Genomic DNA, 17,236 nt, shown 5'->3' with positions numbered 1-17,236 from the left:
AGCTACAAATCTATTTTAATTCAACTAAAGGAAACTCAAATTTCTTTATTTGATTCTCTACTAATAAATCAAGCGTAAGATTGCACGCTTTTCAGCAGTCAGCACTAAGCAGTCCTACTTGTGAATTCTTAGCCACTCAGTCTTCAGCTGCTAGTTCTGTTTTACTTGGCAACTCAGCTCTGCTCTGCGAGTTGATCCCAGGACTTGCCCAGAAACGTCAATTGTTGCTGAAAGTCTTATCACCTTGGTGAAATATGAAGTTTGGCCCACCCAAGACAAGCTAGTCTTTCGGTGCACAAAAGGAATGAATTTCATTGTGCACCATTTCCAAGAAAAATGCCAAGAGCTACATCAGCCATTTTGCATGACTTTTGAGAGCTCAATAACCTTGAAATTTGTCGATTAAAGGAGCTTTCTCAAAATTTTTCTCAAAAACATTCTGCTTGGTACAAAATAACATGCAAACTATACAAACCAATGTTTCCATTTAATGTCAGAGAATGGAGACAGTATGCAACCTGAAATTCTTACTCTTTAGAAACATCCACGAAACAAGAAAACCCTCCAACAAAATGAATGACAGAAGAACACTAGAACCCCAAAGCCCCTCCATGTCCTTCCCATTCACCAGCAGCAGCAAAGCATCAACTCTTCCCCCTCCCCCCCACTTGTTCCAGCAGAAAGCATCAGTCCCTCCCCCCCAACTCACCATGCAAGCAATAGCAAAGCACCCAAAAGAGACCATGATCTAGAGTCCATTGAGAAACCATCCTGATAGTTTGACATCCCACAAGCTCGTGCTCTCAGAAGGGAGAGAGAGGTACCATTCCTTCCACAGCAAAAAGGGAGGCCACTGGCTCGCTGTTTCAATGTTACAGTCTGCATTGTCGCTTTATTTTGAGTTCTCCCTACTCGAGAATCAGCAGCAAACTTTCTCACCACTATGTGTGTGAAAGAGAGAGAGAAATCACAAGAGAGTAGAGGCTTCCAACAGCTGCATCCACTGTCTCAATGTTCCACTCTCCTGCGACGTTTCATTTAGCGACACCGTGAAGGAATTGGGTGAACCACAGAGCTGCACTCTGAAGGTGCAAGTCTTCCAGGCTGTTCCTAGAGATATTGAAAACCCTAGTCGGCTCGGCAAGCTCCGAGAGCTGGAACCCCAGCGCTGTGAAGAACTGCAGTTTGAGTGCAGATGTAGATCATGGACTCCGACAGGACCCCAGCCACCTTGAAAGAAGAGATATTAAAGAGAAGAATTTAAAGGGTTTCGTGGGTGAACTCGAAGAAATCGCCATCTTAGCTCCTCCCACCTACAAATGCATTTTCAGAACTGACCAGTCTTAGTTAAGATTGCATCATTAACCCCATATGCTTCTCAGTCTTTATCACAATAATATTGCTATTTGCCTCTAACAAAATTTCCACTAAAGTGGAATTAGTGTAAGAAAGCAGGAACCTTCAACCTAAGCCACCTCTGCTTCAGAACTATTGTCACTAACATCTCCATACAGAGATCTGCATTGCATGTGCTTGAAGGCTGAACAAATATCAACTTAGTAAAATAAACTGCTGGAGGAACTCTGCAGGCCAGGCTGCATCTGAGAAGGCAGAGGGATGGATAGTCGACATTTCAGCCTGAGACTGCAGAGTATTGAGAATGTCGAAGGAAGATGGCTAGGACAGAGAGATGAGATGGAGGAGTGAGATTGAGGCTAATGGGTGATAGATAGAATAAGATGAAATGTGAGCTAATGGACAGATGGCACCAGGAGGGACTGGGGAAGAGTTGAGAGACAATGACTACTGGTGGAAGTAGATAAGCAAAGTAAAATGAGGCAGATGGATCCAGGCAGGGGAGGGGTGGAGACAAAGGTTGACAAAAATTGATAAGTGAAACCAGATAAAGGAGGGATGAAAGAGGCAGATGGGAAAGGATGAGTTGGAAGAAAAAGAGGAGTTTTAAGACCAAGGCTATTGGGTGATAGATGGAATTAAGGGGAAAATTGATCCACCTACTAGCCCCTGTCTCACACTCCTTTACTCTGGGTATCTTCCCTCTGCACTCTCAGTCCTGATGTCAACCATGCCTTTATCTGCACAGATGCTTTACTTGCTGTTTCTCCAATTTGGTATTTTGCTCCATATTCCAGAATCCGCTATTTTGAACATTTGACATAGTCACTGAAGCGTGTAGGCCTTACAAAATTCAGGCAACACACAAAATGCTGGGATTGGAAATCTCTGAGATCCTGCTGAAGGGTCTCTGCCTGAAATGCTGACTGTATTATTTTCTGTCTATGCTGTCTGGCCTGCTGAGTTCCTCCAGCATTTTGTGTGTGTTTGGATTTCCAGCATCTGCAGGTTTTCTCTTGTTTGTGGTTGGCTTACAAAATGAAGTTGTCTAACCAGCCTCTATTACACAGTTGTGTTCCCTTCCCCCACCCCAACGTCCCTTCACCCCAGGATCGCAGGTGCAGAGTAAGAATGTATGGCACTTTTGTATTTCAGGAGCCATATTTTTTTGATTGAAGGTAGATGTTGGTGATGATGAAATTTCGTGACAGTCTGGGCAAAAAGGCTGTTTGAACAGAGTGGGAGGCAAATTACTTCATTGAATTTTGCAAGATAAATAGAAATATTTCTGTCAAGAATTATGATTTACTTGACATAAGCATTGTTATTGAGCACACACACCACACGCACACGCACACGCACACGCACACGCACACACACACACACACACACAGATAAGTTCGTGGCCCAAGGTAGGAGGAGTCGATTTTAGGAAACCTAGCACATTCATTTTTCAACATAGTCCACTCCTACATTTACACACTCAGTCCAGCAGTCGTGGAGCATACGGATCTTGGACCTCCAGAAAGTGTCCACAGCAGGGGTGATTGATAGGTTCGTGGCCTAAGGTAGAAGGAGATGAGCTATACAACTCTCGTTACATGCGCATGCAGTTCAACTCTTTGAGTGATTATGCAGGAAGTTTGAAGCTAATTTATCAGTTAATAACTCAGCAGGGGTGATTGATAAGTTTGTGGCCTAAGGTAGAAGGAGATGAGTTATTAACTTCAAACTTTCTGCATAATCCCTCAGAGTTGAACTGCATGTGCATGTAATGAAAGCTGTATAACTTATCTCCTTCTGCCTTAGGCCATGAACTTACTAATCATCCCTGCTGTGGGCACTTTCTGGAGGTCCAAGATCCGTATGCTCCACGACCACTGGACTAAGTGTGTAAATGTAGGAGGGGACTATGTTGAAAAATAAATGTGCTAGGTTTTTAAAACTTGACTCCTCCTACCTTAGGCCACGAACTTATCAATTACCCCTCATATATTACAATGTTGATCTTTCAATGGAGCTATTTCCAGTGCTTGTTTCTGAGTTTGGTGATTATGCAGAAAAAGTATGGGACCAGTGCCTATTAAATATAATGATATTCAAGGCAATAACTGGATTACACTGGACAACAAAGATTTTGCTTCCTGAATACTTTTGGACGTATCTTATGGATTTTGTGCTGCTGATCATGAAAATCACCATGGAATTTCCCTATCACACACCATTATTTGGAAATTACCTAATTTGTGATTCCATTTCATAATTTGAATCAAGATATTGCCCACAAAGTTTTCTATCTTCTCCAGGCATCTTCTCATAGGCTGGGCGGATGACAGATTATAAATAAACAGGACATGGAATCTAGAGGAGACAGATGAAGGTGTATGAGCTAGAAACAGAAAATGCCACTGATAGGGATTTTGAACCCTTTATGTCGACCGAGCCTCATCTGATCACTCAATACGAGTTAAATGACCTGGTCAGAGACTTGGGTTTGTCAAGATTGCAAGGATGGAATCTGCTGTCACCAGGCACAGAATTTTCCGTGAAGGATTTCGATATTTGAGGCAGCTGTTTCCGAAATTAATTGATGCCAAGATTAAGGAAGGCGTTTTTGTTGGTCCGCAAATCAAACAGATCATCAATGACAGGCAATTCAAAGAACTTCCAGTGGGACTGGAGAAATTTGCATGGAAAGCATTCAAGAGTGTTGTTAAAAATTTTCTTGGCAACTCCAGAGCACAAAATTGCATGCAGCAGGTTGACACCATGCTTCAAGCATATAAGCATCTGGCTTAAAGGGCTGAAAAGGACTGCTCCACTCTGAATCTCAATAAATTAAAAATAAAAACTTGAAGTGCAACACGTCACTGAAGATTAATTTTCTGCATTCCCATTTAGACTTCCTTGTAAATCTTGACACTGGTTTCACCAGGACATTGCGGTCATTGAGAAATGGGATCAGGGCAACTAGAATCCATCAATGCTGGCTGATTATTGGTGGACACTTCAGCAAGAAGCCACCGGCACTGAGTACAAACAAAAATCATCATTAAAACATTTTTAGTTTAGTTGAACTATTGCTAAGTGTCAATACTGTTATGCAATTAAATGCATTATTTTCAATAAAAGTTAGTTCCTTGGTTCTCCAAATTCCTACATGATACAAGTAGTCTGAAATTATATTTGTGTTCAGCTTCAAGTGGTCTATCATAAATAAAGAAAAATTCTGAGGAAACAATGCTTGGAAACATTTGTTGTCCAGTGTTATTTATGTAATTATGTGATGAAGAAAATTTAAATGACTTATTTCTCTCATTGAGACTGTTAAGTGTGGTGCTGCAAAATAGTTTATATGCTAATTACCTGTTGACATATACTAGATCACCACAGGACTTTTTCCTCACTTGAGTATCCTGAACCATCTGCTTTATAGTCCTGAAGGTTAAAGAATCAAAAATCTGGGTGCTGTCCTTAGAGAGAATTCCAAGAGTTTGGGATTGGATAACTAAATGAGCAATTTGAGTAATTGTAGAATTGAACTGAGGTCAACGGGGATTGGAAATCACTTTGGGATACAATTTCTGCATGTAAGTTAGCTGCTTGCTTTAATTAATTGAAGCATGTCAGAGAAAATTAGGGTTGGTTTGGAGGGAGTGACTTGTAGACATAATCCCACCTATATCAACTTTTAGTTTTATTTAGAGTTTTAAAAACACTTGGGTTCATTGTCAGATTGTCTGTATTAAAAGCATTTCATCATGTGTTTGGCTAATTAAAATGTGCTTAAACCTTAAATTAGTTTTTAAATTTTAAAATCAATGCTCAGAAATTAATGATGAATACTAAAACACTGCAATTCCTTTTCCCCCATGGACACGTGACTATTGCTAGTTAGTCACCAGCGCTTTTACTACGGGTTTTTGGCATTGGTTTATTATTGTCACGTACCAAGATACAGTGAAAATCTTGTCTTGTATACTGTTCATACAGATCAAATCATTGCACAGTGCTTTGACCTAGAATAATGTAAACAATAGCAATGGAGAATAAAGTGTAAAGCCTGCTTTGAAGGCCAACAATAAAGTGCAACTGATAACGAGTTAGATTATGAGATCGAGTCTATCTTGCCAGACTCTTGAACGAACCTCTCGTATGATAACAGTGGGATAGAATCTGTCTTTGAGCCTGGTGGTACGTGTTTTCACGCTTTTGTGTTTTCTGTCCAAAGGGAGAAGGGAGAATGCCTGGGTGAGTGGTGATCTTCGATTTAACTGGCTATTTTACTGAGGCAGCTAGAGGTGTAGAGAATCCATATAGGGGAGACTGGTTCCCATGATGTGCTGAGCTGTATCCACAGCTCTGCAGTTTCTTTCTGATGCATCGATAACAGTCAGTGTGAATCAACAGGGACGTGCCAGATTTCTCTAGCCGCCTGAGAAAATATGTGTTAGTGAGCTTGGGTATGGATTCAACATGGCTGGACCATCACAGACTGTCGGTGCTGTTCGCTCCAAGGAACTTGAAGTTTTCAACCCTCTCAACTTCAACATTGTTGATACAGACAGGAGGACGTTCACTGCACGACTCCCTCCACCGCCGCCCCGATGTTAACGACCAGCCCTTTTTGTTTTGTTTAACTGGTTGACTAAGAACTCAACAGACTACAAAAATAGAAGTTAGTAAGCTTTCTCTGTGATACAGGTTTGTAACAGAGCTTAAATGGATGAATGAATTGCTGCAGAGTAGGAGACCCTGGCAGTGTTCAGCTAGATAACAGCATCACTTATCAGTGGACATTGCAGTAAGTATAGGCAGTGGTTTTGGTAGTTTTGTAGAAATAATATACTTTTGGGAAGACTGACCAAAATGTAAGTGCTACAGGTGCCTTTGTGAAGATTAAGGTAATTCCAGTCTAACAGGGAGACTTTTAGTGTCTTTCATGCTGTTTCAACTCAGCATCTGTTAGTCTAATTTTGGTATGATCCATACATTTGGTTTACTTGGTAGAAATTAGTTTAGAGGTTCTTGGTGTTCCTCCATCCATGCCAGGCCACTTTGAGCAAACCTTTCATATGTACTTGGACACAAATGTTTTATCTGAGTGCTGAGCTTGGGTGAGCAAGATTTTAGAACAAAACAGGAGAAATTATGTTATATTTGGCAAACAATAGATCAGTAGAAAGAAGAGTAATCACAATTATACTTTTGTCTTTTACAGTTGAGTGGAACTGCAGATGGAGCAGGCTGACAGTGTTATTGTAATAAGTGACACCGAAGGAGACAATGATGGCGAAAGTTCAGTGTTCATAATAGAAAATTCTCCAGGTCTGACCTTTTATTAATAGCTAATGAAGAATGTTTCGATTTGTTTTCCCTTGCAGACTGTGCTTGACTTGTAACATGTCCAGTAAGTTTGATTTGTGTTTTAGCCTTACACAAAACTGTACAGCACAAGAACAGGCTGACCCTTTGGCCCATAATGTCTGTGTCGAGCATTATGCCAAATTAAACTAATCAGATCTCCCTGCGTATCGTCTTATTCCCTGCCTGTTTACATGCCTGTTTAATTGCTTCTCAAAAGTTACTATTGTATCTACTTTCACTGCCCCGCCCTGGTAGCGTGTTACAAAAACCTACAAACCTGAGTTTATTAAACAAAACTTACCTCATAAATCTTTAAATTTTCCTTCTCTCACCTTAGTGCTATGTCCTCTGATGTTTGTCATTTCCACTGGGGGTGGGGGTGGGGGGGGTAGAGGGAGGATACTGACTATCCTATCCATGCCCCATAATTTGTACTTCTATTAGGTTGTCCCTCAGCCTCTGATGCTGCAGAGAAGATGATCCAGATTTGTCCAATCTTGTAGCTAATACGCTTTAATCTTGGCAGCATCCTGATGAACTCTTATACACCTCTTCCAAAGCCTTCACAAGCTTCCTGTAATGCAGTGACCAGAACTATGCACTTGACTGAAGTTGTGGCTTAATCAACATTTTTAGCAGCTGCAACATGACTTTTATAATCAACACCTAGCTGACGGAAGCAAATCTTGATGACTGACGTAACCAAACTCTAAATTAGAATGTGGGGCAGAATTAAGTTTCAAAATTGTGATTATTGATCTGAGGTGTCAGTAATTTAGTAGAGAGGAACTAATAATTGCAAGACTAACTGATTGTAAAATAAGCCTGTTTCTATTCTGTGCTATGTTCTGTGAAATTATCTCCCTTTTTTTTCATGTGGGCTACTTTTCTCATAGACTCTCAAACTTGTTCTTCAATGTTCTGCATTGATCACACGAGTAAAGCTTGCTGGTTGGAAGTTCTAAGTGTGAATGTTGGTTTCAGTCTGAAGTTATCAGCAATAAAATTATAAACATAAAAGTAAAAAATTTGCATAAATGAATCTTAACTGACAGAAGTGGACATGATGTGATTTCACAAAGTGACAAAGCAATAAAGCTGTTCATAGAAAATACAGTTAAGTATAATCCAGATGTGTATGAATAGTTGGTTTCATTGTCATCTGTAACAAAAATTTTTAAGACTTAGGGCAAATCTCTTCATATCCTGTACCTATCTTAGTTATTATGAGTGGGCCTTTTGGAGTACCTGGAAGATGCTTGTTAATGTTAATTGGCTCATTTTTGCAATGATTTTGTAACAGATGCAGATGAATTTTATTATTGAGTACATTCTCTCAGCCCACCTCCAGTTTCACCTTGGGCATTTGCCTTTTTCTGCAGTTCCTATTTGTACAGGTTATTCCCACTCTACTTTGACTATCTTTTGCATTTTTTGTTTTGCTTTGATATTTAATGCATTTCCATATCAATTCCAGTTGACTATTGTTGTCTCCCTGCAAATGTGTCCCTTTCTGCTACCTCAGTACTATTTTTCTTTTGAAATATCACCTGAAAAAAATCAACATTAAACCCTGGATCTCCGAGTTTACACTCTTCCTAACTAGCCCATGATAATGCTTGCTACAAACACTTGCTTTACTTTTTCATCCAGTACTATCATCAGTCCTTTCCTTTTCTCCCTTGTATTAGTCTCCAGTTCTCTGGTAGTAACCGTGAGAATTTTATATGCACATATTTGTAAAGTTTGTAGCAAAAGGAATATTTTTTAAATTGGTTTGTTAAGAATAGACTAGCCCATGTAAATTAAGTTAGTGAATTATTTGAACAAGTTCGGGGTAGTCTTCCTCAAATGCTCAGAATTGGCAGACCAGATTTAGCAACCTACTGACATTCCCAAGAAATTATATCAATTAGGATTGTATTTGAAAGGGGAGTACATGAAATAGTTTTTAAACTATTGAATCTGGTTAAGTTTTTGACTAGTTTATTAAGATAGAGCCAGTTCACAATTAATTGAGAATAATGTCTTCTTTGGTAAAATTACATCATAACTAAGGTATGTAATTCAAGCAGTTTATGTTCGTGAGGGGAAAATGTGCTGAATGAGGAAGTGAGGCAGAACTCAAAACTTGCAACCTGAAGGATTTGTGAAGAGCAAAAAAAGTAACTAAACAGCAAGAGCTACAAATAAGAAATGTACAGTAAATATCAAAATCAATGGACACCTTTTTGCAAGTGTGGGTAAAAGGTGATAGGGAGGATAAGTGTCCCCTTCTGGTGATGGTGTTATTGTAAATCAGTCACAAACAAGAGAAAATCTGTAGATGCTGGAAATCCAAGCAACACGCACAAAATACTGGAGGAAGTCAGTAAGCCAGGCAGCATCTATGGAAAAGAGTAAAGTCAGCGTTTCGGGCTGTGACGAGAATACACATAGATTAAGATGTTAGCTGTCCTGTGCTGGCACCAGTGGGATCAGCAGTTGGTCTGCCACCTGTCTTCAGGAGAGAGAGAGATAAGGAAAACAATGGAGCAGCATTTGGAGATGTTAATGAAGGGACGGGAGAGTTTAACGGAAGGAGAGCTGTCAAGATCGGCTCTCCCTTTGAACCCTGAACTGTTTGAAGTGATGGACAGGCAATACCCCAGCAGGGGGATAAAAAGGGACAGGTTCGCTAAGGCAAGACACACATGACACCCCGAGGTAACGAGACCCTGGAAGCGGTGCGTCTCCCACAAGTAGGTGGGACGTTTTGGACGGCTGATCGCGGGATCAAGCCATAGACACACAGGGTGGAAAGGTACGATCGGCGGGAACCTGGTGTGTGTCCGCCCTTGCCTGGGTGCCAGGTTCACCGCAGAGAAACGATCATATCTGGAAACGGAGGGGTCACGGTCGGTGGCCTCAGATGACATCACAAAGGGCTCTCACGAAAGCTGACTGCGAAGAATATCAAAGGTCTGTGTGTGGAAGCCGTTTGAATATTCATTCGTTTTGCTCTCTCTCTCCTTCCCCCCACTGTCCATCTCCCACGGCAGCGATTACTGCGAACTGAACTAAATTGAACTGAACTTTGCGTCAGTTTGAAACTGGTCATTTACCCCTAGACAGCGAAAGAGCTTGATTGATCCTGTTATCTTAATTCTGTGTACATGTGTGTTTATCATTGCTGAACTGTTGCATTTATTATCCTTTTGATTAGAGTACTGTGTTGCTTGTTTCTTTAATAAAACTTTCTTAGTTCTAGTAATCCAGACTCCAACTGAGTGATCCATTTCTGCTGGTTTGGCAACCCAGTTACAGGGTACGTAACAGGGCCAAGAGGTCGACTGTACTCTTTTCCATAGATGCTGCCTGTCTGGTCTACTGAGTTCCTCCAGCATCTGTGTGTTGCCTTGTTGTAAATATTGAATAATTAATTTCTGTCAGTACTTGTACTCAACCTCTCAGGGAGAGTTCAGTAGGTACATTTAATGTCAGAGAAATGTAATACTGAATTGGGGTGTGCTGAAATTGATGAAAGCAAAGTAACAGTGATGTAGAAAATAACAAATTTCCAACACTGAGGATAGCCTTTTGGGTTTTCATAGGAAGTAGATGAGTCCCGATGAAGGGTTTCAACTTGTCATGCCAGCTTACAAACAAGAGAAAATCTGGAGATGTTGGAAATCAAAGCAATACACACAAAATACTGGAGAACTTAACTCGCCAGGCAGCAGTTGACATTTCTGGCCAAGACCCTTCATGCCAACTGTCTGTTTAACCTTCCCGGATGCTGTCATATCTGCTGAGTTCCTTCAGCAGCTTTCTTTTTCGTGCCGTGTCAGGAGTTAGTTCAGGATTTTTTTATACTTCTTTTGGAGTATAAAAAATTACACACAACTTTGCTGTTTGAATAGGAGCAATAATTAGCTTTTGTCAGGAAATTTTTAATGATATTAAGGACAGTGCGTCTGAATATGTAGAATATTCACCTGTATAAGAAAGGGAATTAGATGAAAGTTTGTCGAGCTTAATAACGTTGTTCCTGGGTAGTAAGTAATGTAGTGGTTGATAAATGTCTATGGATGTTATTTCTATGTGGATTTCCAGATTTTTATGTGTGATGTTCCTTTTATAAGATTATAGCTACTGTTAAAACTTAGAGAGCTGATGATAATTATTGACATACTTTGAAAAATTATTAACATCCTTTTTTTTTAAGGACTAAATTATGTTAACAGATATCGGGGAGGAAAAATATTAAATAATTAGCTTTATTTGTAAAGTCTATCAAAACATAAAACCACAGTGAAATGTGTCATTTTGCATCAATGCCCAACACAGTCCAAGGATGTGCTGGGGGTAGCCCACAAATGTCACCATGCTTCCAGCGCCAATGTAGCTTGCCCACAGATTACTAATCTGAGCCATATGTGTTTGGAATGTGAGAAAAACCAGAGCACCCAGAGGAAGCCGACGTGGTCATGAGAATGTACAAACTCATTGCAATCAGAGGAGGGAATTCGAGTTTAATTGTCATTCAACCATACATGAATACTCATGAATACAGCCAAACGAAACAGCATTACTATGGGGTCAAGGTGCACAACACAGTACGAACAGTCACATACAGCACAAAGCACACATAAGATAGCAAGCACAAATTGTATCACTATCACACAACAAGAGTCAAAAACTGGCGCCATCAGAACCCATCTCCTCCAGCCTGGACACCGCGCCACACTGTCCCTGACACTGTGGCTTGAGGCTTAGTCCATGCACCTACAAGACTACAAGCCCATATAGGATATCAGGGAAAAAAAATACAAACACACAAAATATGCCTGTATATAGTCAGACCCTTCAGCCCATCGAAAACTGCAGTTCGCCGCACCACCCCCAGGGGAGCGCACTAGCCCTGGCGCCCCCAACCCCCAAGCGATACTGTGGCTTCAGGGCAGGTCCTTGTGTATACAAGATAACAAGCCCATAGAGAATATCAGTAAAAATGCAACCACATAAAATGTACATAGTTCAGTATCTTAGTCCCATAAAAGAGCTCATCTTCAACCGAGTGAATACTGTGAGGGTAGCCCTGACTCCAGACCCCCGGTGGAATACACTGGCTCAGATGCCTTTCTCCCAGCAACTATAAAACAGGTGACCCTGCAGCTTGAGGTCGAGTCCTTGCAGCTCCCTACCTGCCATCTGCTGTTGTTCTCAGCAAATAAATTAGCAAATTGAAATTGCGGCACACCAGATTAACAAGGTCCAAAAGGGTGATGTGATCACAAGAAAAGCGACCATGACGGCCCCATGCTATTAAACTGTAAACCTCCATCTACTCGGGCAGCAGCATCTTGCGCGGCTCCTTCATTTTCTCCACCAGCGAGCAACTCACTGATGGTGTAAACCTGCAGTACTTTAAGTTCTTGATGTATTGCAGGATCTTGCAATCATTAAAAATATTTCTTTTCAAATCTTTTTTATTGCATTATAATCAGTTAAATGAACATATCAATACTAATAATACCAAGAGAACTTTAGATTTTACTATTGGGCAAGTAATATCTGAAATTTAACCTTTTGGACCCAAGAGTTCGATAAAACCCGAAGTCCAAGGTGGTTGAATCTTGAACGTGAGTCTGTGCAAGGATTTTCATTGATGTCTATTTTAGGGGCTTTGCTCCCCTTTGCATTTACTAAATTGAACAAACAAATTACTACCCAGTAATTAAATATACAATACGAATATGGTTCCAATTTCGTAAGTTTTTTGATTTGAATAAATTTACCCTTTCCAGCCCTATTTTTAGTTTTTTTCAACCATCCAGAATTGATCAAGCCTTTCTTTGGAAAATGAAAGGATTAAACTGTTTTCATGATTTATTTATGGATAACTGTTTTATGTGTTTTGAACAGTTATCTAATAAGTACAACTTACCTAGATCGCACTTTTTTGGATATCTACAGATTAGAAATTTTTTTGAATGTTACTTTGCCTACCTTTCCAATGTCACATCAAGTTGATATTATGGGAAAAATTTTGTGTTTAAATCCTTTACAAAAGAGTGTAATAACAACTATCTACGACTTGATTATGAAAATCCCTTCAGGGGTATCTGATAAAATAATGAATGGGAAAGAGAACTTGAAGTAAATATATCCATAGAAGAATGGGAAAAGATTCTTAAATTAGTTAATACTTCTTCAATGTGTGCTAGACATACTTTAATACAATTTAAAGTGGTTTGTAGAACATATATGTCAAAAGATAAACTAGCCCGTTTTTATTCCCATATAAACCCTATGTGTGACAGATGTAACTCTGAGGTTGTTTCTTGAACCCATATGTTTTGGTCCTGCCCTCTTTTGGAAAAAATACTGGAAAGACATCTTTGATATTGTTTCAGCAGTTTTACATATTGATTTACAACTTCATCCTAGTACTGCAATTTTTGGATTACCAATGATTGATTCTAATTATTTATCATCTTCAGCCTGCTGTTTGATAGCATTTGTTACGCTGATGGCCAGAAGATCCATTTTATTTAAATGGAAAGATTTTGATCCCCCTATTACATTTCAATGGTTTTCTCAAACTATACTTGTTTAAACCTAGAAAAAATCAGGAATAGCACGGTTAATTCCTCGATTAAATTCGAGGAAACTTGGGAGTCCATTATTCAATATTATCCTAATATTGGTTATGGAAGGAAGAATGGAGTCAAGGACAGAATAATTATAATTGACAGTCCAGTTTTTTTTTCTATTTTGTTTTCTGTTTAGTTTAGGAGGTTTTTGTGTTTTTTTTTCTAGAACAAATCTTTTGAACTTTTTCTCTGTTTCAGTTATCAAGAGATCGGGAGGACTTGTCTGGATATGATATTTGAAACTTAAGTTTGTATATATGATTGCTATTATTGTAATCCTGTTCTCTTGGTATTGTCATTAAAAACATTTAATGATTGCAGTAGCACCTTCTGTTGACCCCTGTCAAAGCTGCTGTGACCAAACATGCGGCTATCTTACCAGAACTGAACCCTGATCTTCGTCACTGGTGCTGTAAAGTGTTTACACTAACTGCTATGTCAGCGTGCCACCTTCAGGTGCAAGGTTTGGACCAGAATCGATTAGGAAAGAGAACTTTTAAATAACCATGTGTGGATTATGAAAAATATCATCGATGTACAGTTTCAGAAGTGAGAAAGGTGCTGGAATTCCAAAGCAACCCATACAAAATGCCAGATCAGATCAGCAGGTTAGGCAGTATCTATGAGAATAAATAGTCGATGAAGGGGCCTCTGCCTGACACATCGACTGTTTATTCATTTCTATAGATGCTGCCTGACCTGCTGAATTCCTCCAGCACTTTGTTTTGCTATGAGGGGGGGAAAGAGCACCCCTGTAGCCATTCCCCTGAATAATAAGTTTACCGTCCTGGATACTGTTGGCGGGGACGACCGACCAGGTGTGAGCCACGGTGGCAGGGCCTCTGGCACTGAGTCTGACCCTGTGGTGCAGAAGGGTAGGACGGAGAAGAGGAGAGCTGTCGTCATTGGAGACTCTATAGTCAGGGGAGCAGACAGGAGATTTTGTGGACGTGAGAAGGACACCCGCATGGTTTGTTGCCTCCCGGGTGCCAGGGTCCGGGATGTCTCTGACCGGGTGCACGACATCCTGGTACGAGAGGGAAAGCAACCAGAAGTCGTGATACATGTTGGGACCAATGACGTAGGTAGGAAGAGGGATGAGGTCCTGAAGTGTGAGTTTCGGGAACTAGGCAGAAGGCTGAAGAACAGGACCTCAAGGGTGGCGTTCTCAGGATTGCTGCCAGTGCTACGTGACAGTGATGGTAAGAATTGGAGAGATGGCAGTTGAATGCGTGGCTGAGGAGTTGGTGCAGGGAGCAGGGTTTTAGATTTTTAGATCATTGGGATCTCTTCTGGGAAAGGTGGAACCTGTACAGATTGGATGGGTTGCATCTGAACTTGAGGGGGAGCAATATCCTTGCAGATAGGTTTGCTAGCATGGTTCGGGAGGGTTTAAACTAATTTGCAAGGGGGATGGGACCCAGAGCGATAGAGCAGTGAAAGAAGTGCATGGAGTAAACCCAGATCTAACATACAGTGAGGCTTTGAGGAAAGAGAAGCAGAATAAACGGTGTAAAGACAGTAAGGTAGAAGGGCTGAAATGTGTGTACCTCAATGCAAGAAGCATCAGGAACAAAGGTGATGAACTGAGAGCTTGGATACATACATGGAATTATGATGTAGTGGCCATTACAGAGACTTGGCTGGCACCAGGGCAGGAATGGATTCTCAATATTCCTGGATTTCAGTGCTTTAAAAGAGAGAGGGCGGAAAAAGGAGAGGAGGGGTGGCATTACTGGTCAGGGATACTATTACAGCTACAGAAAGGGTGCGTAATGTAGCAGGATCCTCTTTTGAGTCAATATGGGTGGAAGTCAGGAACAGGAAGGGAGCAATTACTCTATTGGGGGTATTCTGTAGGCCCCCTGGTAGTAGCAGAGATACAGAGGAGCAGATTGGGAGGCAGATTTTGGAAAGGTGCAAAAATAACAGGGTTGTTATCATGGGTGACTTTAACTTCCCTAATATTGATTGGCACCTGATTAGTTCCAAGGGTTTAAATGGGGCAGAGTTTGTTAAGTGTGTCAAGGACGGATTCCTGTCACAGTATGTGGACAGGCCGACTAGGGGGAATGCCATACTAGATCTAGTACTCGGTGATGAACCGGGTCAGGTGACAGATCTCTCAGTGGGTGAGTATCTGGGGGCAGTGACCACCACTCCCTGGCCTTTGGCATTATCATGGAAAAGGATAGAATCAGAGAGGACAGGAAAATTTTTAATTGGGGAAGGGCAAATTATGAGGCTATAAGGCTAGAACTTGCGGGTGTGAATTGAGATGATGTTGCAGGGAAATGTACTATGGACATGTGGTCGATGTTTAGAGATCTCTTGCGGGATGTTAGGGATAAATTTGTCCCGGTGAGGAAGATAAAGAATGGTAGGGTGAAGGAACCATGGGTCACAAGTGAGGTAGAAAATCTAGACAGGTGGAAGAAGGCAGCATACATGAGGTTTAGGAAGCAAGGATCAGATGGGTCTATTGAGGAATATAGGGAAGCAAGAAAGGAGCTTAAGGGGCTGAGAAGAGCAAGAAGGGGGCATGAGAAGGCCTTGGCGAGTAGGGTAAAGGAAAACCCCAAGGCATTCTTCAATTATGTGAAGAAAAAAAGGATGACAGGAGTGAAGGTAGGACCGATTAGAGATAAAGGTGGGAAGATGTGCCTGGAGGCTGTGGAAGTGAGCGAGGTCCTCAATGAATACTTCTCTTCGGTATTCACCAATGAGAGGGAACGATGGTGAGGACAATATGAGTGAGGTTGATGTTCTGGAGCATGTTGATATTAAGGGAGAAGAGGTGTTGGAGTTGTTAAAATACATTAGGACAGATAAGTCGCCGGGGCCTGACGGAATATTCCCCAGGCTGCTCCACAAGGCGAGGGAAGAGATTGCTGAGCCTCTGGCTAGGATCTTTATGTCCTCGTTGTCCACAGGAATGGTACCGGAGGATTGGAGAAAGGCGAATGTTGTTGCCCTTGTTCAAAAAAGGTAATAGGGATGGTTCGCGTAATTATAGACCGGTAAGCCTTGCGTCTATGGTGGGAAAGCTGTTGGAAAAGATTCTTAGAGATAGGATCTATAGGCATTTAGAGAATCATGGTCTGATCAGGGACAGTCAGCATGGCTTTGTGAAGGGCAGATCGTGTCTAACAAGCCTGATAGAGTTCTTTGAGGAGGTGACCAGGCATATAGATGAGGGTAGTGCAGTGGATGTGATCTATATGGATTTTAGTAAGGCATTTGACAAAGTTCCACATGGTAGGCTTATTCAGAAAGTTAGAGGGCATAGGATCCAGGGAAGTTCAGCCAGGTGGATTCAGAATTGGCTTGCCTGCAGAAGGCAGAGGGTGGTGGTGGAGGGAGTACATTCGGATTGGAGGATTGTGACTCGTGGTGTCCCACAAGGATCTGTTCTGGGACCTCTACTTTTCGTGAATTTTATTAACGACCTGGATGTGGGGGTAGAAGGGTGGGTTGGCAAGTTTGCAGACGACACAAAGGTTGGTGGTGTTGTAGATAGTGTAGAGGATTGTCAAAAGATCGCAGAGAGACATTGATAGGATGCAGGAGTGGGCTGAGAAGTGGCAGATGGAATTCAACCTGGAGAAGTGTGAGGTGGTACACTTTGGAAGGACAAACTCCAAGGCAGAGTACAAAGTAAATGGCAGGATACTTGGTAGTGTGGAGGAGCAGAGGGATCTGGGGGTACATGTCCACAGATCCCTGAAATTTGCCTCACAGGTGGATAGGGTAGTTAAGAAAGCTTATGGGGTGTTAGCTTTCTTAAGTCGAGGGATAGAGTCGCGATGTAATGATGCAGCTCTATAAAACTCTGGCTAGGCCACACTTGGAGTACTGTGTCCAGTTCTGGTCAC

The 17,236-nt window shown here is 41.3% G+C and overlaps 1 protein-coding gene across 5 annotated transcripts in view; it reads left to right on the top strand.

The window, feature by feature from the left end:
* The window catches only part of zgc:112980 (uncharacterized protein LOC503706 homolog), a 111,602-nt gene that overhangs the window by 42,674 nt on the left and 51,692 nt on the right, over positions 1-17,236 (top strand). For all 5 annotated transcript variants that reach the window (XM_063058895.1, XM_063058898.1, XM_063058897.1 and 2 more), the window contains one exon: positions 6,578-6,684. In XM_063058895.1, the coding sequence (XP_062914965.1) occupies positions 6,594-6,684 (91 nt within the window). In that variant the 5' untranslated portion in view covers positions 6,578-6,593. The remainder of the gene's footprint in view (positions 1-6,577; positions 6,685-17,236) is intronic.

Source organism: Mobula hypostoma, chromosome 9 (genome assembly GCF_963921235.1).
Source record: "Mobula hypostoma chromosome 9, sMobHyp1.1, whole genome shotgun sequence".
Taxonomy (NCBI): Eukaryota; Metazoa; Chordata; class Chondrichthyes; order Myliobatiformes; family Myliobatidae; genus Mobula; species Mobula hypostoma.
Note: the sequence above shows the minus strand (reverse complement) of the source record. Positions and strands in the feature narration are given on the sequence as shown.